We start from the raw sequence: 27,394 nt of genomic DNA, 5'->3' as shown, positions 1-27,394 counted from the left end.
TGAAAACAACAAACATATTTGGGTATTTATTTCACAGGCTTGAAAAGAAAAAGAAAAAGGCTTTTACGACCGCTGCGCCTTTTTCTTATCTGGAAGCAGGAAGTTTGTTGGTTGCTAGGACGACGCGTAATTGTACTCCACAGTTCCGTCGGCGTATAAAAACTTGCCAATTTACAATGTTGTAAAAAAAACAAAACAAAATAAACCACCAACTTGCAGTAATGGCCCACGACGATATCCGCGTGGAATGGATTCGACAGCGAGTTCGTGCTTGTTTTAATTTAGCTGACAATTCATGTTTCGACGAGCTGCTCATTCGGAGAGATGGAGAAGAGGAGATGGAACTTATTCGCTATTTGAATGACGTTTCTGAAGAAAACACTCTATCGTGCCTTCTCTTTATGAAAACGGTCAGAGAGGAGGAGATTGGAGTTGAAATTCCAGAAAGTGAGTTCAATTTTTATTTGATCCATTATTAGAATTATTTCAGTGCTCACTTTAGTGTTGCTGAACTAATGTTTGGCCCATTTACATCAGAAAGGAACAACTCCAGTGACTCTTTGGAACATGAGGAGGATACAGAGACCCAAAGTAGGAACAAGACTGCTGAAAAACCTTACAGTCATGTGAGATTTGAATGATTTTTTTTAATAATCCAGAGTTTATTAATGATGGAATATTAGCGATAAACAATGCACTATTGTGTTTTCAGACGATTCAACTGGTCTATCACACTGAGCTTCACATGGCAATTAACCGAGTCCCAAAGACATTTGCCAAATCTCGAGTTTTATATTTCCTCAGGACCACAAATAGTAAGCGCAGTATCAAGATTATTAGTGTCAAGCAAATTCTTAGGCTTCAGTTGGGAAAACCATTGCATTGTACGTGTTTCACTTTAGAGACCATTGTAGAACCACTTGACATGATTGAGGCCAATAAGCTGATGCCCAAGTTTTTGGAGACTGGTTTTCATAATGGACACAACCTGCGAACTCTGCAGAAAAAACTTGTTCATGTAAGTGAGCCTGACAGCCACAGCAGCCAACAACAACATGACAGGAACTTGTAACAAACCTATGAAGAACAATTCACATACTCGGTTGCCATTGTGTACCTTTTTTTTTAATATTTTTAGATTTATATTCCATTAATGACTGTCCATCAGATGAAGAAAACCAAGGTTTCTCCTTGTGAAGAATTCAGTGTTGGTAAGGAGACTCCAACTAAGCCAAGTGACCAAGCACCCATTCGTAATGAGTTACTCAACAGCACGCACAAGTTTTTGGCCTTGGTCAACTCAACTATTCAACAGCTTCAAGCTCAAGGTTTGTTTGTCACATATGTCAGTATGTAGCTTTTTTTTTCTGGCTGGTCACCTGTTTTTATTATGCTAACGGGATACTTTGCCTTACCTTGCTACTCACCGCATCCTTCTCAGGAAATTTACATATTTTGACCTTTGGCATACATGCATTCCATGGTTGCATGGAGCTTTAAATGAATTTTAGAGGTCAGAATATTAAAGGGCACATCTTTATCCGTGAAGATCAATAATTTGTTCCACATATTTCTTTGATCTTATTAAGAAATTAAAAAAGATTAGATTAGCATGTAATACAATGAACGGACAATGACATTTTGATACAGAATGGCCCATACCATTCACACCTTGGTAATTCATACAGTGAAAATACATTCAATAATCTGCACCAAATCAAAATTGAATGAGTTCTTCCATGCCATCCCTCTACAAAGTTTAACGGATATACATTATGTTATTTTTGTATAATCCATCTGATTGAGAATTAACCAACTAACAACCAACTAACCAACCAACAGCAATCAAAACAAAAACTCCTGTTTCCTTGTTCTTGAGGTAATTATCATTACATTTTAGAACTATCCATCCATCCATTTTCTGAGCCGCTTCTCCTCACTAGGGTCGCGGGCGTGCTGGAGCCTATCCCAGCTGTCATCGGGCAGGAGGCGGGGTACACCCTGAACTGGTTGCCAGCCAATCGCAGGGCACATCGAAACAAACAACCATTCGCACTCACAGTCATGCCTACGGGCAATTTAGAGTCTCCAATTAATGCATGTTTTTGGGATGTGGGAGGAAACCGGAGTGCCCGGAGAAAACCCACGCAGGCACGGGGAGAACATGCAAACTCCACACAGGCGGGGACGGGGATTGAACCCCGCACCTCAGAACTGTGAGGCTGACGCTCTAACCAGTCGGCCACCGTGCCGCATTTTAGAACTAGTACTAGTGTATTAGTCATGGGAACCGGTTGGGATCAAGAAGAGTGCAAGGTGCACTATGGACAATCGTTATTATCAAATGCCGGAGAGATGGGTTTTCATTTTCAAGCACTCCTGAAGTGTCCTTCAGCAAGGCACCAGACCTTCAAATGTTTGTATGACTCTTTTAAAAGTGAATTTTCCTCTGAGGGATCAGTAAAAGATTTGCCATCCTTTCTCGAAAAGATACTAGTTCACAGATTTACGGAAAAGCAGCATCTCCAAATCTGGGACGGATTCACAAAAGATGGCTTCAGATAGAACAGTGAAAGTATATAATTTCTATGATGTGATGACATCATTGAGTGACTGAAATGTGTCCGTTTTGGTTAAACAAATAACATTTTTATTGCAGATGACATCATACTGAAAATCCCAGAGCTAGATCTGGAGCCAGAGGTCAGTGTCCTGCTGACCAATTCAGCTTTAGTAGAGACGTTGGAGCAGTGTGTCATGAACTGGCAGACTCAGCTTACTGTTGCTATTGAGGAACAAGAAAAAAAGAAGCCACAGTCACCTAGTCCGATGGCAGAAATTGTTTTTTGGCAGGAACGTGTCTCCATCCTGAGTGCTCTGAGAATGAAACTTAATCAGCCTACAGTAAAAAAGATTCTGCTGGTGCTGACCAAAGCACATGCAGGTGTGATTCCTACTATGGAGGCTACAAAAGCTAAACTTATTAAATACTACTTCGAGGGAGATGAAAATGTACGCTTCCTCCAAACAATGGAAAGGCATTTCAAGGTAAGCTACTGTATATGTTTGATCAGATTTTTGTAAAATGTATACAGACATCCAAGTCATTATCGATAGGAGGGACATCAAAATTGTTCCACCATCCTCGGTGATTGTTTTCTGTTTTAGAATCTGGCTACAGGAGCAAACTTGAGTGTGATTCTGGAGACCATCCCATCTCTAATGAACAGCCTACAAATTGTGTGGTTAATATCCTGCCATTATAACAGGAATGATCGCATGGTCCCTTTGATGGAACGCATTGTTTGGCAACTGTCCGAACGTGTGGCCCAAGTCATTGATATCCATGTGCTGTTCAAGTATGTGGATTTTCGATGAAACATTTGTAACTATTGTCTATTTCTCCGTCATGAGAGTGTGATTGTGTCTCTTGGACAGAGATGAACGAGATGTGGCAAAATCCAAGGTGAATGATGCCAAGCAAGTTCTGGAATTGTGGAAGTCGTCCTACTTGGAAGTGCGTGCTGAAATTGAGCAAGGAGGCACCGGAAAACGCTGGGAGTTCGATAGGAGGAGGCTCTTTGAGAAAACGGATTATATGGCTTCCATCTGCCAGGACTTGTACAATGTTTTGCAGGCCAGTTTTCTTTCATTCATTGTCACCTGTTACTTGAGGGCTGAACATGTGACAACAGCTCAATATTGAATACATTTGTAATGGTTCATGCAGAATTTGGATGAGTTTTACAACATATTCAGCCCAGAGTTGAAAGGTTTGACCTTGGACCCAAAACGTTTTGATGAGATGCTGGCCAAAGTGGACAACCTAAGCTTGCCTTTTGAGGGAGTAACTTTTGATCCTTTCAATATCTGCAAGATGAGCAGTTGGAAAATCATCATGCAACACTTCAACAGTAGTGTTTATGTAAGTTTAGAATTCAAAGGCATCATATATTTGCAGCAATGTAGTGGTTCTGTACCTTGTATTTGTGTTTGATCAGGCCATTGAGAGGGAGGTCATCGCCTTCATTGATCAGTCCTTCAAGTCACTGCGCTCTTCAACTGCTGCCTTTGGAATGCTTGTAAAATTCAAAGACATTCGGTCGAGACCAGCCACCAATAATCATTTGATGAAAAAGACGAATGACCTTTTGGCTCAGTATTGCAAAGAGGTTTGTAAAAGATCACTGTCAGGCTTCACTTAAAAGAACACTTTGCATATATTTAGTAATGATACTTAAAACTTTGTAAGCCGTGCAAATCATTAGACTATCAGTTCATCTTTGTTTTTCAGTTTACAGTATTAAGCATATATCACCTACGGTATATTTTCTACTAGGTGGACAGGATAAATGAAATCTTTGAGGAAAGGAAAAACAAACCAAAAATAAATAAGAATGAGCCCCCCGTGGCAGGTAGCATCAGGTGGACACATACCCTTTTTCACCACGTAAAAGAAGGAATGCTTCCTCTCCTGACAATGCCAGATTTATTGGAGAGTGAAATGGGCAAATTGGTGAGTTATTCTACTTTTGCACAGTGGTTTGGATGGAATTGAAGAATTATTCTAAAACCTCATGTGACTCTTGTTTTTTTTCTTTTTCTTAGGCAAAAAAGAAATACTTGGAAATGGCAAAAAAAATGAGCGACTATACCGTTAAGATGTATAAATCATGGGTATGTGATACTGAACGCAATTTGCCATTGTTACTGAAGACACCCATCATTGTGAATAAAAGTGAAGTCCAGAGAGAGCTGGTATGTATCAGTGTTACTTGATCACCCCACAAAAAAAGTGAAGAAAATCATCACTAGTTTGAAATTTCTTATGTGAAGGTCGTCCCAGTCAAGCCTGAAGTCAATTCACAAAAGGATAGGCGATACTATGTGAACTTTCCATCAGAGATCATGACAATAATTTCAGAGACCAAAAACCTGAGTTTAATGTCTTTCTTAATGCCTGAGGTTGCTCAAAATGTGACTCTACAGGAGCTCAACTTCATAAGGTACTAATACTCACCCAGGACAAGAACATGCCACAGAAACACAAAACTCTCTATTCCACCCTGGTTTTAGGTACACTGATGATCTACACAAGCTTGTCAACCACTACAACTCTATAATTGATAGTCTGAGTGATGCAAAGATCACCATGTTGTCTCAAAACATCAAAAGCGTGGAAGCCCTGTTGTTAACAGGATGCAAAAGACTGAACTGGAACTCCTTGGGTATGGTGCTAAAATGTTGCCATGACTTCATCCATGTGCCTTCTAGGTACGATGAGAGTAATCTCTGTTTGTTTAAATTTAGCAATTACAGATTTCATCAACGAGGCCAATCAAGAGCTGTCAAAGTTTGATTCAATTGTCCGACAAATAGAGCACATCGAGATCGATATTGAAGCCAAGTTGCAATCGATAATGATGGCAGACCTCCTGAAATGCCCTGCGCCAGATAATGCAGACCTTTTACCAAGTACATTTAACAAAAATGTTCACATTTTTAATCAAATGTCATATATCACAGTGACAACATTGTTTTTTTTTTCAGGTGTCAGGGAGTTTTGTGAATGTATTGAGAGAGAGCAGGTCAAAACAGTACATTTGTTGAGAAGAAAATACACTGACATTGGACCTGTCATCACTAAGGTGGAACATTTGATTATGGAAACAAACACTGGCAAGTCCAAATGTATGACAAGTTACTATGCGTACTGGGAAAGCAAGGTGCACAATTCCCTCATAAACATGATGCTGAGGTAATGTCCTGCGAGCAGTAACAGTTATTGACCATCACATAAGGGCCACCTCTATAACAAGCATTCTGTTGATTGTCACATTTAGGAACATCAATGCTTTTAATGCTGTACTGATGGGGAGCGACCCTCTTTTCCGCATTGATGCCATCCTCTCCGCCCCCAAGATTTTGTTGCAGCCCAAAATAAATGAGATTTACCAGTTACTTGTGCAGTGCATCAGAGATTGTGTTGAGAGCACCAAAGTAGGTCCATTAGTTTCTCTTCTGTGAGCTATTGAAGATTTTAGGCTGGCGATGTACATTGGTGTGTGGTGAGATCTGTGCACCTCCATGTTTTTGTTCCAGGAATTTGTGCGTTGGATGAATGGAACCTGCATTGAGTGTCCACCACAACACGTAGATGGTGATGACTTGGTGACTTTTAGCTTCTTTGAGGAAGTGTGTCTTCATCCTCAAATCAATGAAAGTGCCCTTGCAGTGTCCCAGAGCATTCAGAAGTTGCTGCTTTCTGTAGACCAGGACCTTAACCACTGGAAACAGTACCACGCTCTGTGGGAAAGGGACAAAGCCACTGTCAGCGAAAGGTTTGCTGCTAAAAACCCATCATGTGCTATGTATGATCAGAGGCTGCAATTTTATGCTCATATAAACCAAAAGTTGCTTCTGGAGCCTTTGTTTAAGAATGTACATATTATCCAATTAAACCTGGAGCCACTGTACCGGACTGTGCAGGAGATGTCAGAATCCTGGATAAATTCACTAGGGAGTTTGCTCAACAAATCAGCCAAAGAGGAACTCATCAACTTAAAAGATGAACTCATGGTAACGTTCATGTCTGCGTCACCAAATATGACTCGTATTTTATTTACTTTATTTATCCCTTTGATAATGTATGTTCCGCAGCAACTTTCAGAGAAGCTTAAACAGAGTCCTGACACTTTTGAGAACTTAAAGAATGTCCTCGGGACCGTCTCAAACATTCGAGACATGTCTCTTAATGTGGAGTTGAGCATCACAGATATCCAGGAAAAATACAGAACATTGGCTATGTACAAAGTGGAGGTACTCTAGTTTAGCTTTTAATTTAAGTTTTTTTTTTTTTTTTTTTTTGTATGAACTCATGTGGTCAATATTTTACAGAAATATTGAGCTGTATTTTTTTATGCATAGGTTGAAAAAGCTGAACTGAAACTTATGGACAATATCAAGCAGATTTGGAGGTACCTGTTTACAGAATCCAGACAGGTGGATCTGAGACTGACAGATACAAAGATATCATTCAAAGAGGTTAGAACAAGAGAATGTTAGTACTTACACATCACATCACATTTAAATAAAAAAGAAAAAAGGAAGTAATAATGATAGAAATTCACTGCTACAGTTCTGTCTTTCTCTATCATCTGCTTTACACAAAGACTACCAAGAGGATGGCAGAAGAGTTTCAAGAGGAGTTGTCCATCTTTGTCGAAAGCTTTAACATGCATGGTCCTGGAGTTGTCGGAAATGATTTAGATAAAGGTATTTAGTCATTTGAAATCTGTAACCAGCACAATAATTCTAATTAATATTTTCAAAGGCAGTGCTTTTATCCATCTTGTTTTCTGTTGTAGGACTATCAAGAATGCAGTCGTATGAAGCAGAGCTTGCCAAGATGGTGGAGAGGCGGCAGGAGTTAGCTAATGCTCAGAAGCTATTGGACCTGCCCGTCCTTGCGTATCCAGAGATTGTGAGCATACAAAAAGAAATGAATGGCTACAAGCAGCTGTATGATATCTACCGTGAGCTAAAGGTTAGTTTTAAATCGTTGTACCGTAATTTCACGTGTACAAGGCGCACCCATGTATAATGCGCACCCTCAAAGTTGACGTCAATATTCTGGAAAACCCTTCTACCTATGTATAATGCATTTTTACAAGGCATGATTTTGCTTCTACCCATATGATCAAAACGAAGTATTTTTCAAAGAATTATTCTGAAGTTAAGCACTTTATTTGAACATGTAATACTTTTTTATTTACTTGCTCTTATTTTGATATTCACAGCCTTACTTTTATTTGGTAAATGAGAAAACACACAGTCGTGTTCATATGTTTGATTACCCAGGCAGAATTTGTAAAATGGGTACAATTGTTTCAAGAAAACATGAAGGGATCGGCAAAACACATGTAATTTTATTTTAATGGGATTCAAATTAAACTGTCAAGCATTTCAGAAAAGCATTATCATTAAACAAAACATAACCATAAATAAATGAATGATGGTTGTTATTCAGTCATATTAAAAAAACAACAACAATATTTCTCAAATTCTGCCAGGGTATGTAAACATATGAACACAACTGTACATACAGTATATGAAGTCATATGTACCTCTGTCATATTGGAATGAAAGTATAGGCTAGGCTAACCTCTAGGTGGTGGTGACATTGGACTGAAAGTGTACAGCTTTTTCATAACCTCTAGATGACGGCATACATTTATAAAATGTAAAAGCTTTTTAATTTCCCCCTATACCTATGTATAATGCGCACTATTGACGTTTGACAATTTTTGGGGGGGAAAAATGCGCATTATACGCGAGAAATTACGGTATTTTAAAATCACGATAACATAACAATACTATGATATCAAATGTTGGGGACGCATCAGATCTCTGGATCCTGATATTGTTTCGCAGGTTACAAAGACCAAGTGGTCTCAGGCCTTGTGGGTGAAGTTAGATATCGAATTGCTTCAGGGAGGCGTTGAATGCTTTGTCCAAGATTTGAGGAAGCTGCCCAAAGATGTGCGAGCCCTACCTGTGGCCTGCTTCGTTGAGGGCAGAATGAAGGAAGTCAGAGATTCTCTTCCTCTTCTGCTGGACCTGAAGAATGAAGCCCTCAGAGAACGGTCTGTGTCCTCAATTAACCAAAATAATTATTTCACCTACATCGGTGTGACTACTTCATTCTGCTATATGTGATTCATCATTCGGCCAGTAATCACAATGTATACTTCTATCCATCCATTTCCTGTCACTTATCCCAAATAGCGTCACAGTGCCAGCATCCTTCTGGGACCTAAAACTCCTAATGTTCATAAAAGAGGGTTACAACATAAATTGACATTTTACTTTCTGCAACAGACACTGGAAGGAATTGATGAAAAGGACTGGTTGCATCTTTGAGATGACCACAGGCAGCTTCACTTTGGAGAGCATGTTTGCGATGGATCTTCACAAATATGCCGATGTCATAGACGACATTGTCACTTCAGCTGTAAAGGAGCTTGCTATTGAAAAGGTAAGCCTTTCTCTGTATAGATGATCCTGAATTGGAGGTAGACGTTGAAACAAAGGAAGCAAATAATGTCTGTATGTGTCTCTCAGGGTGTGAAGGAGGTGGTGGAGACCTGGGAAAATATGAAGTTCATTGTACAACCCTATAGTAAAGGCACCCAGCAACAGTGTTCTGTCTTGGGTGCAGTGAATGAGATTGTGTTGAATGTGGACAATGATGCCATGAATTTGCAGAGCATGGGAGGGAGCCGTTTTGTTGGACCTTTCCTAAGCACCGTACAACAATGGGAGAAAGATCTGTCTCTTATCAGTGAGATCATAGAGGTCAGACAGTTAATCCCTCTTCAACGCTTGAGCTGAATTTGAAAATACTAAAAATAATCTTTTGTTCAGGTTTGGTTGCTGGTCCAACGGAAATGGATGTACTTGGAGAGCATATTCATTGGTGGTGATATTTCCTCACAGTTACCAGAGGAAGCTAAACAATTTGACATCATTGACAAAAAGTTTAAAGATGTGAGTGTTGTCCAAATATTAATACAGTATAATTCATAACCGACCTGTAACTGATATGATATTTATTATTGTGTAGATAATGAATGAAGCACAGAGCAACCCGAACATTAAGCACTGTTGCCTGGTCCCTAACCGGCTAACAGACCTGCAGACCCTCAGTGAGAATTTAGAGAGGTGCCAGAAAAGTCTCAGTGACTACTTAGATTCTAAGCGGGATGCATTCCCCCGCTTCTTCTTCATCTCTGATGATGAACTGCTCAGCATTTTGGGGAGTAGTCACCATGATTGTGTGCAGGAACATATGATAAAGGTAAGAGTGGAAGAGCATTGTCATTCAAAGTATGACTGAACCTGCCCTGGTATGATTTGTTAAGGTGTGTAATCAAATACAGTATGAGAAACCTGTTCCACCCTGTCACCACCTTATTCCACAAGATGTTTGATAATATCGCATCTCTGCGGTTTGACTCGGAGAGCAGCGGGGAGACAGCAGCAGGAGCCATGGTGTCTGCTGAGGGGGAAGTGATGGAGTTTCAAAAGCCCGTCCAAATCAAAGGAAGGGTGGAGGAATGGATGACAGGAGTTTTACATGAGATGAGGAGAACTAATCGACTCGTCACTAAGGAAGCAATCTTTCGCTATTGTGAGGACAGAGGCAGGTGTGTGTAGATTGTGAGCATTTTATCCCTGTCTATGAGTAGTAAAACCTTTCCCACCATGAGTCTCCTTGTCACGCAGGGTGGACTGGATGTTGCTGTTCCAGGGCATGGTGGTACTGGCTACAAATCAAGTGTGGTGGACATGGGAGGTGGAGGATGTTTTTAACAACTTGAAAAAGGGAGAAAAATATGCCCTAAAGAACTATGCGACAAAAATGCACCAGCAGATTGATGAGCTGGTAACACGTATAACGCAACCTATGAAGAAAAATGACAGACGGAAGATCAACACTGTCCTTATCATAGATGTCCATGCAAGAGATATTGTCGACAGCTTTGTCTTGAACAGGTACAGCTCTCATAATGTATGGTCCTGCTACTGCCACTGTCAACTATTACAGCCTTTTTCATGTATGTGTCAAGGTGAACTTGAATCTTGTGTTGCTCTCTGCAGTATAACAGATGCTGAGGAGTTCGAGTGGGAAAGCCAATTAAGATTCTACTGGGTCCAGGATGAAGACAATCTTTTTGTGCGCCAGTGTAGTGCATCTTTTAGTTACGGCTACGAATACATGGGGTTGAACGGTCGATTGGTTATAACTCCCCTGACAGACCGGATCTACCTCACGATCACACAGGTTCGTGAACACTTGCAACACTTCAAGCAAACAAACAGTTCTTAATTTCTTGGTATGGGTGTGTATTTGTGGTGAAGGCTCTCTCCATGTTCCTGGGTGGAGCTCCTGCTGGACCAGCTGGTACTGGAAAGACAGAGTCCACCAAAGATCTGGCCAAAGCTTTGGGCCTGCTCTGTGTGGTTACCAACTGTGGTGAAGGCATGGACTACATGGTGAGAAACTAATCTGGCAATCAGTAGAGACGATTGTTTTGCCTTTATGTAAATCCAATTGCTTCCATTTACAGATGTTTGATGTGTTTTCCTTAATCATCCTCTTCCTTGTGCAGGCTGTTGGGAAAATCTTGTCTGGCCTGTGTCAATGTGGAGCTTGGGGCTGCTTTGATGAATTCAACCGTATTGATGCCTCAGTCCTTTCAGTGATCTCTTCCCAAATCCAAACCATTCGCAATGCTCTCATGCTGTACCTTAAAATATTTAATGCAAGTCTTTGCTACATAATTAGCATACATTATGATTTTTATTTTTAAAGATTGTTGTCATGTACTTTCGCTAACTCCCACCTTGTCGTTTTGGACATCAGTTTGAAGGTCATGAGATTACCCTGGATAGCCGAATTGGGATCTTCATCACCATGAACCCCGGCTACGCAGGGCGCACAGAGCTGCCCGAATCCGTCAAAGCTCTCTTCAGGCCTGTGGTGGTCATTGTGCCTGACTTGCAACAAATTTGTGAGATCATGCTCTTTTCTGAGGGATTCTTAATGGCCAAGGTGATTAATATGAACACATTTCCATCCCATTAATTATAACCAAACTACAACTCTACACTGGAAATTGTTTGATTGCACATTTGCTCTTTGAGACCTGAAGACTTCTCACCGCATGTTTCATTCAGGACCTTGCAAAGAAGATGACTGTACTCTATAAATTGGCTCGAGAGCAGCTGTCCAAGCAGTCTCATTATGACTTTGGCCTGCGAGCTCTGAAATCTGTCCTAGTGATGGCCGGAGAACTGAAGAGAGGCTCACCAGACATCCCCGAGGTACAATCTTCATGTCAACTTCAGAATACACCTTACAGTTCTGCTACTGGTCTGTAAATCACTAAATGGTTTAGGTACTGAATACAATAAAGGTCCCGTATTTTGCCAAGCCACCTTTTTCTAGTATTTGGGATGTAAGCTCCGGAGCCTGTGCTGTCAACACAACAAACGTGTGTGCTCTCACAAGTGGGTCTTCTACACAGAGGCAATCAATCAGCTGAAAGGTGGTGTTTTAGCCAAATATGGACAAAGCAGATACAAAACTGGGTCAAACAGAAGTAGCTGTCCAAGGGGACTTTTCTGGACACTCGTCGTATGACTAAACGAAGGTGTTTTTTTTAAATGAAATTGACCCTTTTATCCTAAGTCAATGTTAGAGAGTTACCTTATGGAAGACTAAATAGCAAAATATGGGAGCTTTAAAGACAATAGAATATAATAATAATAATAATAATAATGGAATATAAGCCCACTAGGGCTCTGAGATCTGCCGACTCAGATCAGATAACGGAGCAAAGAGTCCAAAGCAAACATGGCGAAGCAGCTCTTAGCTGCCATGTTGCAGGCAAATGGAATAAGTTGCCATTAGAATTGAACTCAGCCCCAATTGTCAATATATTTAAGTTAAGGTTTAAAGACTATTTTTTCTCATATCTGATCTTTCCTGCAGTTTTTTTTAATCTTACTTGTTCTCTTTATTTTTTTCAATGTTTTTAAGATGCTTTGAATTTTTCTCTTCATTTTTCAAATGCTTTTGATCATACAAAGCACAATGAGTCACCTTGTATATGAAATGCGTTATATAAATACATTTGCTTTGCTTTGCTTATTAGAATCCAAAATAATGTATGAAAATCAAACATATTATTTTTGAAGAATGTTGGTCTTGCATGACAACATCATCCAGTAGTGTGAGAATATGTAAATTAGAGCTACAGTATAATTTATAAATACGCAGCATTTACCCTAATACACCAGCCACAAGCTTGCGTTACAATTGTGCAAGAACATTTGATTCAGTTTTCCTTCTTCCTGTATTATTAACAGTTTTATGCAGTCATTACTGTTAGTTCAAACAAAAGCGAAGCATTTAATGAGACAAGACTTACCTCATCTTCCTTTCTTTGCAGGATGTGGTATTGATGCGAGCCTTGAGGGACATGAATCTACCAAAGTTTGTATTCGATGATGTGCCTCTTTTCCTTGGGCTGATCTCAGACCTGTTTCCTGGGCTGGAATGCCCTCGCGTTCACTATGCCAACTTCACTCTTGCTGTAGAAGAGGTCTTGCAAGAGAGCAAATACATCTTGCTGCCTGTCCAGGTGTGTGGTGTCATTCCGAATTTCATATTATTCTGGGTTTTCATTGTGTACAGTTGAAACATGTCTGAGTTTCAGCAACAAATTATGCATTTTACTTGAGTCGTCAAACCCCCCCACAAATTATGGCATCTGTGCTTTCAGGTGGACAAAGTGGTGCAGATGTATGAAACGATGGTGACGCGACACACAACTATGATCGTGGGCCCAACTGGTGGAGGGAAATCGGTTGTAATCAGCACATTGTGTCAAGCTCAAACCAAGTCAGTGTTAATTCAGATGACCTCATTTTAAACTTCTGTCAGGTTGTTTCGTTACCGTCACTGATATCTCACCACTAGATTGGGAACACATACCAAATTATATCCCCTGAACCCCAAAGCTGTGAGTGTCATCGAACTGTATGGTATTCTGGATCCTGACACTCGAGACTGGACTGATGGAGTCTTATCCAACATTTTCCGTGACATCAACAAGCGTACTGACAAACAAGAGAGGAGGTAAAATGAAAACATTTCATAGAGATAAAAGTAATAGTAAAAGTCTTTCATGTGTCAAATATTATAATATTGTGCACAATGAACATTTTAACTTGAACTTGCAGATATATCTTGTTTGATGGGGATGTCGATGCTCTGTGGGTTGAGAACATGAATTCGGTAATGGACGACAACAAGCTCCTTACTCTGGCAAATGGAGAACGAATTCGTTTACAAGGCCACTGTGCCCTGCTGTTTGAGGTCTGTAGGAATTACAGCTGTCATAGCATACATACCCAATCTATGTGTTAATAACTAAATACATTGTTTGTTTTTGTGATTGCAGGTTGGCGATCTGCAGTATGCTTCCCCTGCTACCGTCTCTCGCTGTGGAATGGTTTTTGTGGACCCGAAAAACCTGCGATACACCCCGTACTGGCAGAAATGGTTGACAAACAGACCCGTCAAAGTAGAGCATCCTCGCTGTGTTAGAACGATACTCACACACTAGCTGATATTTGAACTTTTCCATGACCTATTTTTGTGATTTTATAGGAACAGCAAGTGCTGAACAAACTGTTTGACAAATATGTGCACAGATTGATTGAGATGATTGTGGAAGGGATTGTTGACGGGAAACAAGGACAGAAACTCAAGACTGTTGTCCCTCAAACTGATCTGAATATGGTAGGATGGCTTCCTATAGTCTTCTGAATTTCTGCAAGAATGTCTTGAAAGTAAAAGTTAGCATCCTCCCTGATCCAGATGACTGACAGTGAGTCTGATTGTGTTGGGGATGTGTTTCAGGTTTCCCAGCTCTGCATGACTCTCGATGCCCTACTTGAAACTGAAAACCAAAGTGCTGCAGTCTTGGAATGTTACTTCCTGGAAGCTCTCTTCTTGTCTCTTGGTGCCACGTTGCTGGACAATGGAAGGGACAAATTTGATGATTTCATCAAAAGACTTTCTGGCTTAATAATTGTGAGCGATGACAAAACATTGGCTGGACCTGGTGAGATCCCAGGTAAAAGATAAATTTGGACGGCACTTTTTTTGTGATTGATATATATATATATATATTATTTTTTTCTTTACACTGGTGAGCTAGGACTAGGCCTACTTATTTCAAACAAGAACAACAAATACAACATTTGTATGCATGGATTATAAAGTAAAATGGGGTAAAACATCACTTCAAGTCCATTTTCAATATTGATGATTATTTTGCGTGAATGTTTGTATCATTCATTCAGGGTACCTGCCCACTCTCCTTGATTTCCATTTTGATGGAGCACAGCAGAAGTGGGTTCCTTGGAATTATCTGGTCACCAAATATATTCATAATCATGAATTGAAGTTTGCTGATATTCTGGGTATTACCATTTTGTATTATTTATCCAAGTGATTTTAACCAAGAATTTCACCAGCCAAGCTTCTTCCTGCTTATAATTTAAATGTTTGGCCTTTTCCTCAGTCCCAACTGTGGACACAACAAAAACCAGCTGGATCCTGGAACAGATGGTAAAGATAAAGAGGTCTGTTCTTTTGGTCGGAGATCCCGGAACCTCAAAAACTGCCACCGTTCAAAACTTTTTGAAGAACCAAAATGGAGAAACAAGTGTGAGTTCACTGGCCAGGCATTGCTCCATTTATAATTGTCCTAACTGATTTTCATGTTGTGAATATCTTCCACCAGATTACTTTGACTATCAACTTTTCATCCAGGACAACATCAATGGACCTCCAGAAGAACCTAGAGACCAATGTAGAGAAAAGGACCAAAGACATATATGGTCCTCCAGTGGGCAAGAGATTGTTGATTTATATAGATGACATGAATATGCCAAAGGTATCTACACTTCTGCTTGACTATTATCAGATTCAATCAAATGAGTGTGTCATTTGGCTGTATTTTTCTTCCTGACCAGGTGGATAGCTATGGCACACAGCAGCCAATTGCACTGCTCAAGCTTTTATTGGACCGAGGAGGCATCTATGACCGAGGGAAAGAGCTCACCTACAAAACTCTCAAGGATCTTGGCTTCATTGCTGCCATGGGGAAGGCAGGAGGTGGGAGGAACGAAGTGGATCCCCGCTTCGTTTCACTCTTCAGTGTCTTCAGTATCCCTTTCCCCGCTGTAGAATCTCTCCACCTGATCTATTCCTCAATTGCCAAAGGCCACACCAAGGTTAGTGTGTTTATATAAAAGCTATGCTCTCTCAATGCACCTCATCTGATGTATAATTAAATGGATTTCATATTTTAGCACTTTGAGGATGTGGTACACAAGGTTTGTGATAAAATCACCTTCTGCACACTGGAACTGTACAACAGCCTTGTCAAAGAACTGCCACCGACTCCAGCAAAGTTCCACTACATCTTTAACCTGCGAGACCTATCGAGGGTCTTCAATGGCCTGACCCTCACTCAGCCTCACAGGTCTGATGGAGCGAATGGATCCGCTTGACAGACGTTACAGTGTTGCTTGTGTGCGTCTACGTAATGTTTGCTTTACGTCATTTCACCGTGACAGGTTTTCATCCGTCTCTATATTTGTACGGGTTTGGCGAAATGAGTGTCTGAGGATTTTCCACGATAGGCTCATTGATGAAAAAGACAAAAACCTGGTAAACAATCAAAGACTCAGTTTCGATTCACCACAATAATAGGAATTATTTATATACATTTAACTACTTTCATCTGTTAACCGAACTATAAGTTATCAAAACATATTGCTTTCAAAATTGAAGTACACCAATGTTTTTTTTACATTTTTGATTTATTATTATTATTATAACATTTTTTCTTTGCAGGTCCAGGGCCTTATAAAAAACTCAGTTGAAGCACATTTCAAAGCAAACATGGAGGATGTTATGAGAGATCCAGTTCTTTTTGGAGACTACAGGGCAGCCCTGAGCCAGACCGAACCAAGAATATATGAAGACTTGCTGGATTATGAAACTTGTAAAGCCCTGTTGCAGGTATCACAATGTTACTATCACTTTAGCGGTCTTTCTGGTTAGAAATTGATTCGACATCGAAAAGAGCAATATTGCATTCTGCAGGAGATTCTAGAGGAATACAACGATAGAATTTCAAGGATGAATCTGGTACTGTTTGATGACGCCCTGGAACATCTGACTCGCGTGCACCGCGTCGTTCGCATTGATCGGGGTCATGCTCTGCTTGTGGGTGTGGGAGGCTCCGGCAAGCAGTCCATCACCAGGCTTGCTGCCTTTGCTGCTGACTGTGAGGTCGCAATTTCTTTTAAAGTATTCTTATTAAAATCGAATATCTGTATTTCAAATGGTTGGCAAAGTAAACAAAATCTATTTATTATCTATTGGAAATGACGCCTTTAAGTTCTAATTGCAGGCTTTTTTTTTTTGGGGGGGGGGGGTCATTCCTCATTCAGGTGTTTGAGATAACACTCAGCAGAGGATATTGCGAGTCAAACTTCCGTGAAGACTTGAAAACATTGTATCGGAAGCTCGGTATTGAAAACAAGAAAACCGCGTTTCTCTTCACTGATGCTCATGTTGCTGAAGAAGGATTTTTGGAACTCATAAACAACATGCTTACATCAGGTTTGACATAACTCTTAATGTCTCATTTTCTATTCTACTTAGTTCCCTTAAGAAAGAAGTGATTGTCCTGTGATCAATGTGTCCTCCGGTAGGAATTGTTCCTGCCTTGTTTTCTGATGACGAGAAAGAGTCTATTCTCAACCAGCTTCGTGACGAGGCCCTCAAAATGGGATTTGCTCCATCTAAAGATAGTGTGTGGCAGTATTTTGTCAATAAAAGTGCAAGCAACCTGCACATTATTTTAGCTATGTCTCCTGTTGGACATACCCTGAGGACACGCTGCAGAAATTTTCCAGGTAAAATTGGGAAAAGGGATTGTTGATGGGAAACATGGGTTTTTAATATCACTTTTTTTTTTTTTAACAGTTTTTTTCTTCCCCCCCCCCAGGACTGATGAACAACACTGTAATAGACTGGTACATGACATGGCCGCCACAGGCATTGCGTGCTGTAGCTGAGTTTTTCCTTGGTTCGTTTGTAGGGCACACATTTATATCTTTGGGGTCTGTTTTTTCTCAGAAACCTAACATGCTTCAATTCAGCTACGGACTTAGTACCATACCTACTGCTTTTACGACATTAAGTTTGATCTTCTTCCAACCACTGACATGACTTAGTACCACAATCTGTTTTCAATTTAGGCATTAATTATTAGCCATTTTTGTTAACTTTCCTAAAGACTCATTGTGATTTACAGTGATTTGTTTTTGTTATTCCTCATCAACTTTATTTATATGATCTTTTATACCAGGTTGGATTTTCTTGAACAAAACCACCATGGTGTCCGAAGTTACTCAAATTACAGTCCTATTATCCATCCATCCATCCATTTTCTGTACGCTTAACCACACTGGGGTTGCGGGCGTGCTCCCGTTCAAATTACAAATCCATGAATAGTTTCTGTCTGTCACTCATTTGAGAATTTCCTGCTAGAGCTGCTGGAGTTATACTGCAATCCAGACTCATAGATCTTCCTTAAAAGGATGCTCCACAAGTTATCACGGATGGTGGTTGGCACACGATGACTTTTATTCTCCCTTTACACCAATAGCAGCGAAAGCTTCAATAGTATTGACAGTATTACAGCACACGTGTTGTTTTGAGAATTATTTTACTGTGCAGGGAACAGTTGTTTTTATTGCTGCTCTGATGTCGTGCTTTGTCATTTGTATAGGTGAGAGTGAAATGATTCCAAGGGAACACGCTCAAGGTGTTATCGAGCATGTGTGCTTGGTCCATAAATCAGTTGGTGACTACAGTGTGCTGTTCCAACAAAAACTTAGACGTTCTAACTATGTCACCCCAAAGAACTACTTGGACTTCATCAACACGTATTCTAGCCTCCTGCAGGAAAAGGACCAGTATGTTCTCGGTAAGAGGATGGGGAATATTGGAATAATTCCATTTCACAGTGGAAAGGTGACAATAATTTTGTTTGTAATGGTTCCAGCGCAGTGCAAACACCTCGAGGGGGGCTTGGATAAGCTGAAGGCAGCTAGTGTGCAACTGGACGAGCTGAACATCAAACTGGCAGAGCAGAGGGTGGTCCTCGCTGAAAAGTCCGCCGCCTGTGAGACCATGCTGGTAGAGATCGCCTCGAACACCACCGCGGGTCAGTGAAAACCTGCAAGATTGGCGTTTCTAGCTCAGTTTTCTGGGTGTTTGAAGCACCCCTAAAATTAACAATATGTCATTTTTAAACAACCTGGAAAAGTGTATACACTGCCTTCCAGTGATATGGTGTAAATTCCTGGCTACCAACACACTGTCATCATAACCAGTCCTCATTTTTGCTTCATTGAATTGTACGTCACTGTTTATTTCGTAAGGTGGGAGTTAGCTGATGTCTTTCCTCGTGAGGAAACAATTTGGGTGGTCAGACAGTAACACTGTTCTCTGTTTGAACTGGCATGAGAGAAGTTACTTGTTGTGTACGGAGGCCCAGACTGGACATGGGAAAGAAAACAAGCCCATTAACATTATTACTCCTTTTAGGACAGAGAGAGAGAGAGAGAGAGGAGTGCACATATTCATCAAAGTATTCATAAAACCAAATTTTACATGTTGTGAATTGCATTTAAAAAAAGTCATCCAAAATAAGTCCAAGGTCAATTTTTGGTACTCACTATAGGGGGCTGCTTTACTCCAGAAAGAAATGCACAGCCTACTGTTAATGTGTATGGAGGGGTGCTGCTGTATCAAAATTAATCAAAATCCGCCCAGAAATTCCTCTTTTGCTGTGGCCCAACATTTACTGTAAATAACCTTGATCTGCTTTTACTTCCCCAAAAAGTGTTGTGCTTTTCTTTCAGAAACATGGGAATGACAAAACACTGAAATGTATCTTGCCTGACCGGGTTTGGTTGGTTTCTTTAACAAAACACACATATAATGAAATAAAAAAAAAAAAAACTCTTCCTTCTAGCTGAGGAGAAAAAGACACTGGCGGAAGAAAAAGCCAAAGAGATTGAAGAGCAAAACAAAGTGATTGCTGTTGAAAAGGCAGAAGCAGAAACTTCCCTGGCCGAAGCTTTACCAGCATTAGAAGCAGCTCGCATTGCCTTACAAGACCTCGAAAAATCTGATGTCACTGAGATCCGGTAAACCCTCTCGTGTTCACTCACAGGATGACTTGTCCAAATCAACTGGTCAACACTCATTTTAAAGCATGAAGTTGAATGGTGCTCTGATCCCGCCATGTCCCTATTTTCTGCTGCTCCTTTGTGCAGATCCTTTGCAAAGCCGCCCAAGCAGGTGCAGGTGGTTTGTGAGTGTATCCTGGTGCTGTGTAAAAAAAAGGAAATTAGCTGGCAAGCTGCCAGGGCAATGATGTCAGATCCTGGCTTTTTGCGTTCATTGATGGAGATGGACTGCGATGCTATCGGTGGCAACCAGGTCAAGACTGTCAAGAGTACGTTGATTTCATGATCAACTGGATTGCAATATTAAATAACCTTTGAATTTATATGATGGTAAAATTCGCATTGCTAAGTATGCTGTCTGCTGCAGTGATTTCCTGGAGTGCTTTTCCTTCATAGGTCTCCTGAAAAACCTTCAGACCAGCCTTGAGGAAATGCAAGCCATCAGCAAAGCGGGCTCAGGAATGTTTAAATTTGTGGAGGCTGTCGTCGGTTACTGTGACGTTGCCAGGGAAATAAAGCCGAAAAGGGACAAAGTAATGTCAAACTAGTGAAGAGAATTGTGATGGTGGATTTTATGAGAAGGAATGTAGAATGTACAGTGATGCGGTTCGTGTTTGCAGGTGGCGCGTCTTGAAAGGAACTTCTTTCATAGTAAAAGCGAGCTGGAGCTCATTCAAAGTGAACTCAATGATATCCAGAGAGAGCTGAAAGCTCTCAGAGACAAATATCAAACTGCTATTGGGGAGAAACAGAAACTACAACAGGAGGCTGAGCTCATGGAGAGAAGACTAACAGCTGCTGACAAACTTATCTCAGGCCTGAGCTCTGAGAATGTGAGGTGAGGTGACAATTCAAACTTGAAACCGTGCTCCATAAGAGACGCCTATTTGTTGTTTTTTTTTGGCGGTTATTATTTTCAGGTGGACACACGATTTAGAGGATTTGAAGCAGCGGCGTGTGCGTCTCCTCGGAGACTGTCTACTCTCTGCTGCCTTCCTGAGCTACGAGGGAGCCTTCAGCTGGGACTTCAGGAATGAGATGGTGTACCAAACATGGGTTGAAGACGTACAGGAGAGAAGCATTCCCTTAAGTCAACCTTTTAAAGTGGACAACTTACTAACAGATGAGGTGGAAATCAGCAGGTGAGAAGTCACAAACGGTTGGAAAGAACTACCTGTTCTTGTCTTCATTTTGGCTGGACATCACACTGACCTCAAGGAAACTATTGCAGATGGGGGTCAGAGGGCTTGCCCCCAGATGAACTGTCAGTGCAGAATGGAATCCTCACAACCAGAGGCAGCCGTTTCCCCATGTGTATCGACCCTCAACAGCAAGCTCTCAACTGGATTAAGAAGAAGGAGGCAAGCAATAACCTCAAGGTACAAAAAGAAGCCCTATACTCTTGCGTGTCTTTCAGTGTTGCTCTTCACGATTTTCAAAATAGCTACTTTGCACAGAATCAGAGACAGCCCCCAAAATTGTGACAGTGAAACCTTATGTTGTCCGCAGATCTCATCTTTCAATGATCCAGACTTCTTGAAACAGCTGGAGATGGCCATTAAATACGGGTTCCCGTTCCTTTTCCAAGATGTAGATGAGTACATTGACCCTGTGATTGACAATGTCCTGGAGAAGAATTTGCAAGGAGCTGAGGGCAGGCAGGTTGTCATGCTAGGTGACAAAGTGGTGGACTATGATCCCAACTTCAGACTTTACCTCAACACTAAACTGGGAAACCCCAAATTTTCTCCATCTGTGTTTGGAAAAGCCATGGTTATAAATTATACCGGTAAGACCATTTGTTTCGACAACAACCATTTTGGTGTGCGTTATGTCCCCGGCTAATACGTAGATTTTTCCATCACGTTACATGTAGTGACCCTTAAGGGACTGGAGGACCAGTTGCTCAGTGTTATAATGGGCTTTGAGAAGAAGGAGCTGGAAGAGCAGCGTGAGTTTTTGATTCAAGAGACGAGCGACAATAAGAAGCTGCTGAAGAACCTCGGTGACACCCTGCTCAGGGAGCTGGCCACGTCCACGGGCAACATGTTGGATAACACAGAGCTGGTCTATACACTGGAGGAAACTAAGTCCAAATCCAGCGAGGTCAGTTCGCCAAACACCAAGTCTCAGTGGGGAAGAATACTTTGAATGTCATCATCAAGCTGGTCGTCATGTTTGACTGTCTGATTACCGCCGGTATGTGATCATCAGGTATTTGAGAAACTTAAGTTGGCTGTGACAACATCAGTGGACATTGATGTGCTCCGAAACGGCTACCGACCAGCTGCCAAGCGCGGCGCTATTTTATTCTTTGCGCTGACAGAAATGGCTCTGGTAAACAGCATGTACCAGTATTCTCTCGCCTCTTATCTGGAAGTCTTTGACTTTTCCCTGCGCAAGTCTCCACCAAATGCAGCTCTGCCCAAAAGACTGAATAACATCATGAACGGCCTGACATACAATGTTTATAATTATGGTTGCACAGGTAATGCACGTTTAACGTTAACGATTTGTTTTATTTCGCACTATAACCAGGGATACTTTATTCACAGGTCTGTTTGAGAAACATAAGCTTCTCTTCTCATTCAACATGACCATCAAGATTGAGCAGGCAGAAGATCGAGTACCTCAGGAGGAACTCGAGTTTTTCATCAAAGGTGATATACTACATCCTAATAGGTTAGCGTACATCACAGTGAGCATTAGCACTCACAGCAGACTGTCTTTCTCTTCTTTAAGGTAATCTGTCCCTGGAAAAGAGCTCGCGCCAAAAGACTTGTAACTGGCTGACTGATTCTGGCTGGGAAGACGTAGTGAAACTGTCTGAGCTTTTTCCTGGGCAGTTTGACTCTTTGCCTGATGATGTTAGCAGAAATTCATTAGAGTGGCAGTCTGTAAGTAGTGGCTACTTATTTATGGCGAGAATCACCGGCCGTCTTTTCCCCAATCGACTGACTAACGGGCCTTGTGTTTGTTCGCAGTGGTATGACCTCGATGCACCAGAACAGGCTCCGCTGCCAATGAGATATGACGAGAAGCTAACAGACTTTCAGAAGCTGCTCCTGCTGCGCTGTTTCCGTGTAGACAGAGTCTACAGAGCCATCACCGACTATGTCACTGTCACCATGGGCGAGAGGTGTGTCGTTTATCTAACCAATTCAACATCCTTGTGTATTTCACTGCAGAAATAGGGGGAACAAGCTTGTAAAAACAATATTTTTCCTATCTTTCTTAGATACGTTCAACCTCCTGTGATCAGTTTTGACGTTATCTATGAACAGAGCACTCCGTTCTCCCCCATCGTCTTCATCTTGAGCCCTGGCTCTGACCCTGGTGCTGACCTTATGAAACTAGCTGACAGGACTGGCTTTGGGAGCAAGTTCAAGTTCCTTGCAATGGGCCAAGGCCAGGAAAAGGTACCGTGGTTGTATTTTCCGTATCTCTTGTACATGAACTGATCTCAGAATCTAAGTGGAGAAACGGTCCATTCGTTTTTATAAGACCACTTTGGTAGTACCAGGTGCTCTTATGTTTTTAAGGTGAAATTGCTGAGGGGTATAATGGCTATCTGGCAAGTACAGGATTCATGGTTGGACCTCATATAACTCCCCAGACCTTCGTGCAACTTCGTTTTATCTGTGTTCATTGTGGATTTACCCACCTTTTTACCTCTGAATAGGAAAGGCTGTACCCAAAAGCATGGCGTTGATATATACAGATACGTAGGACAGGATACGTATTAATATTCAGAAAATCGGTTAATACCAGAAGAAAATCTAAAGTAGCAAACAAATCTGACAAGGGCTGGGCAATGTACAGAAAAGCAAGAAAAGGGAAAAACTAAACAGGGATTACTCATGAGAAAAATGCTGGAAGGAACAACCAAATCAACTATCCCCAAAATAAAAAAAAAACTAAGAAAAGATGACAAATGGAAGAGCGGAACATAACCCCACAAATAATGACATGAACATGAGACGAAAGAGACAACCACGATACTTTGTGGAACCATTAAGGGATTATCACCTTTTTTTTTTTAGACGAATGTCATGAAAAAAAGGTTTTATAATTCTCACCAATAATTTTTGAAGAACTCGTACCTCATTTACAGTTCTTGGATGTGTTAGTAACCGATGTCCACTATTTAAACTCCAGAAGTAGCTCAAAACGTGGAAGGCAATCTTTTTTGTTCTCCTTCTCAAGATTGCATTGCACCTTCTGGAACTGGCAGCAGCTCGTGGTCAGTGGTTGATGCTACAGAACTGCCATCTGCTGGTGAAATGGCTGAAAGATTTGGAGAAGTGCATCGAGAGGGTCACCAAACCTCACCCCAACTTTCGCCTTTGGTTGACAACCAACCCAATCGATGACTTTCCCATTGGCATTCTTCAAAAGTCTCTTAAGGTGAAATGACCAACTGTCTTCACTTTTAGCAGTATTATTTCAGAATCAGAATCAGATTCAGAATCATCTATATTTGCCAAGTATGTCCAAAAAACACACAAGGAATTTGTCTCCGGTAATTGGAGCCATTTGAAACACGAACTGCATTCATTATCCCTTTCCTACTTCTTACATACGGCGATTTCGCACCAATAAAGCCTGTATGCTGTCATGTGCTGCAGGTTGTCACTGAGGCTCCAAATGGTCTCAAGCTCAACATGAGAGCCACCTACTCTAAAATCTCCCATGAGACTATGACTGGATGCCCACACTCTGCCTTCCGCAGCCTGGTCTATGTGCTGTCTTTCTTCCATGCCGTGGTGCAAGAGAGGCGCAAGTACGGCAAAATTGGCTGGAACGTCCCTTATGACTTCAGCGAGTCGGACTTCTTGGTAAGTGGTACAAAGAACTATTTGGACCAGGCTGGACTGCTTTGAGTTACCTCAGTGTTGCACTTGTGCTCAACAGGTGTGTTTGGAGATCTTGAACACCTACCTGACCAAAGCTCACAAACAAAGAGAGAACAACATTCCCTGGGGGAGTATCAAGTACCTTATCGGCGAGGTTCGTTTGTGTGATTTAAAGTCATCATTTAACTGTGCTGCATATTTCAAATATATTCATATCTACATGTTTCACAGGTGATGTATGGTGGACGAGTCATTGATAGTTTTGACCGCAGGATCCTGAATGTCTACATGGATGAGTATTTTGGAGACTTCCTCTTTTATGACTTTTGCCGTTTCCACTTTTTCAAAAACAATGAAGTAGACTACAAGGTTCCTCCAAATGGACTCAAGGCTGTTTATATTGGTCAGTTTGTATTTCCCCCTTATTTGTAAAAGTCCGCTATCATCCTTCATGAATTGGCATTGATTACAGATGAGATTGAGTCTCTGCCGTTGGCAAACACCCCCGAGGTGATGGGTCTTCATTCTAATGCAGAGATAGGATACTACACACAAGCAGCCAAAGACATGTGGTTGCATCTTATAGACTTGCAACCACAGACGGGTAAGATGTAGCAGTTTTTTTTTTTCCCTTCCATTTGCCTCATTTGTATTGTATGCTGCTTTTTACAAAATCACAACCTCCCCTGGTTCAGGTGAGTCTGGTGGAAGCATCAGTAGGGATGAGTACATCACTCAGGTGGCCCAGGACATTCAGAACAAGTTGCCCGCGTTATTTGACCTGGATGTTATCCGCAAGCAGTTTGGCACGGAGATCTCACCTACATCTGTGGTGCTTCTTCAAGAACTGGAGCGCTTCAACAAGCTCGTGGTCCGCATGAAACGGTCTCTGGCTGAGCTGCAGAGGGTGAGAGGGATGGAAACACACTTGTTGTGTCTTTTTGTCTCCCTCGCAGACTTACTTTGGTTTTGATCGCCTGGTGTGTGTAGGCCTTGGCTGGCGAGGTGGGCATGAGCAGTGAGCTGGATGAAGTTGCCCGGGCCCTTTTTAATGGTCAGATCCCTGCTATTTGGAAGAAATTGGCACCTGACACACTCAAGTCCCTGGGCAACTGGATGATACATTTCAAGAGGCGATTTGAGCAGTATAAAACATGGGTGAGGAAGAATTCACGTGAAGTAATCTCCATTTGGGTTACAGTATCATTTACATTTGCTTGATCCAAAGGTGGATGCGGCAGAGCCTAAGGTCATGTGGTTGTCAGGACTCCACATCCCAGAATCCTACCTGACTGCCCTAGTTCAAGCTGCATGCAGACAAAATGGTTGGCCTCTGGATCTTTCCACGCTTTACACTGAGGTGACCCGCTACCGGGAAGACGAAGAAGTCAATGACAGACCTGCACAGGGTAATGGACTGAAACTCTTTGGATCCAAAGTTATCAGTGCAACTGTAGAGGCCGGTTCATATGTGTCAATTCTTGCAGGCTGTTTTGTGTCTGGTTTGTACCTGGAGGGAGCTGACTGGGACACAGATGTCGGCTGCCTGGTCAAGAGTAAACCGAAGGTTCTGGAGGTTGAGCTACCCATTCTCAGGGTCATCCCCATAGAGACCCAACGCCTCAGGTTACAGGTGTGGATCACAATCCGTGTTGTGTGTATCAACTATTTGATTTTTCCTTCACCAATCTTTGTGTTTGGGGCAATGTTTGTATGTGTTGTGTTCCACAGAAAACCCTGCGAACCCCGGTGTACAGCACATCGTTGCGGAGGAATGCGATGGGTGTGGGTTTGGTATTTGAGGCTGATCTGTTCACCAGGGAGCACCTCTCCCACTGGGTGCTCCAGGGTGTCTGTTTATCCCTCAATTGTGACTAGGAACGTTTATTATTATTTTAGGAGCCAGTTTCTATGTAATCTTTTATCGTTTCTGTGACATGAACTGCTCATTTACAATGTGTGATTGGTGTGATGGTAATTTCTGCTTAGTGTGCTGCATCTATTGTACAGGGGAAGAGGTCGCTTACCTTTGAAGGAATTGCCCAGACCTTCCAATCGGGGTTTTGGCTGGGAAGTCTTTAGACTCTGACTTAATTTAATGTGTCTTTAACGGTTTGTCTGTTTGTTTGTTTTAAACTAGAGACTCATTTACTATTATTTGCCTACTTGCTTTTGTTATTTTAATAACATGCAACAATACTTTCATTTTGAATGCAATTCAGTGAAATGTGGAGAATAAATCAAGAACATTTGTGTTTTCAACTCAACTTGCATCTGGATATTCCTTATTTTTCATTTGTTTTATTTTTTTCAAGCGTGCTCCACAAAATGAAACAAAAATTTTGCCGTCGCTGCAATTATTACGAACCATTTATTTAAGCTTGCAGACTGGACAGAGGGACTTCTTCGAACATTCACTCACTGGCCACACTGCGGTGCAACTGTGCAGTTCACGAAAGCCAGTGCAAAATAAAAAAAAATAAAAAAATAATAAAGTTGCTTTTACAAACATAACAATTTCCAGACTGTCAACTTAACAATGTCAAAACAAAGATGTACTTTATTAAAATGTTTTAGTTGCAGATCTTTTTTGTTTTAGTTGTGGTTTTGTCCCATTCTTC

The 27,394-nt window shown here is 41.3% G+C and overlaps 1 protein-coding gene across 1 annotated transcript; it reads left to right on the top strand.

Annotated features, from left to right (window-relative positions):
* Positions 1 to 925: 925 nt before the first annotated feature.
* LOC133474947 (dynein axonemal heavy chain 10-like) lies at positions 926 to 27,153 on the top strand. Its single transcript, XM_061767139.1, has 74 exons — positions 926 to 1,018; positions 1,169 to 1,328; positions 2,660 to 3,048; positions 3,169 to 3,359; positions 3,439 to 3,637; positions 3,731 to 3,925; positions 4,002 to 4,172; positions 4,340 to 4,516; positions 4,609 to 4,758; positions 4,837 to 5,006; positions 5,077 to 5,228; positions 5,311 to 5,475; positions 5,551 to 5,758; positions 5,844 to 6,000; positions 6,103 to 6,579; positions 6,661 to 6,819; positions 6,928 to 7,044; positions 7,173 to 7,275; positions 7,368 to 7,546; positions 8,434 to 8,645; positions 8,881 to 9,037; positions 9,124 to 9,357; positions 9,427 to 9,549; positions 9,626 to 9,859; positions 9,985 to 10,208; positions 10,288 to 10,557; positions 10,663 to 10,846; positions 10,924 to 11,058; positions 11,175 to 11,327; positions 11,429 to 11,617; positions 11,743 to 11,889; positions 13,020 to 13,211; positions 13,353 to 13,471; positions 13,550 to 13,708; positions 13,813 to 13,948; positions 14,034 to 14,156; positions 14,243 to 14,374; positions 14,495 to 14,711; positions 14,941 to 15,060; positions 15,162 to 15,307; positions 15,384 to 15,536; positions 15,616 to 15,876; positions 15,955 to 16,127; positions 16,222 to 16,315; positions 16,502 to 16,669; positions 16,754 to 16,942; positions 17,104 to 17,275; positions 17,368 to 17,571; positions 17,664 to 17,744; positions 18,450 to 18,647; positions 18,726 to 18,887; positions 19,701 to 19,875; positions 20,005 to 20,186; positions 20,314 to 20,450; positions 20,538 to 20,755; positions 20,838 to 21,059; positions 21,149 to 21,296; positions 21,427 to 21,706; positions 21,794 to 22,023; positions 22,132 to 22,405; positions 22,473 to 22,577; positions 22,660 to 22,814; positions 22,902 to 23,056; positions 23,156 to 23,336; positions 24,124 to 24,324; positions 24,546 to 24,755; positions 24,832 to 24,927; positions 25,005 to 25,176; positions 25,246 to 25,377; positions 25,469 to 25,680; positions 25,764 to 25,931; positions 26,002 to 26,182; positions 26,261 to 26,406; positions 26,505 to 27,153. The coding sequence occupies exons 1-74, from the start codon at positions 926 to 928 to the stop codon at positions 26,649 to 26,651; spliced, it is 13,200 nt and encodes a 4,399-aa protein (XP_061623123.1). The 3' UTR covers positions 26,652 to 27,153.
* The last annotated feature ends 241 nt before the right edge of the window (positions 27,154 to 27,394 follow it).

The sequence above is a fragment of the Phyllopteryx taeniolatus genome, chromosome 3 (genome assembly GCF_024500385.1).
Source record: "Phyllopteryx taeniolatus isolate TA_2022b chromosome 3, UOR_Ptae_1.2, whole genome shotgun sequence".
Taxonomy (NCBI): domain Eukaryota; kingdom Metazoa; phylum Chordata; class Actinopteri; order Syngnathiformes; family Syngnathidae; genus Phyllopteryx; species Phyllopteryx taeniolatus.
Note: the sequence above shows the minus strand (reverse complement) of the source record. Positions and strands in the feature narration are given on the sequence as shown.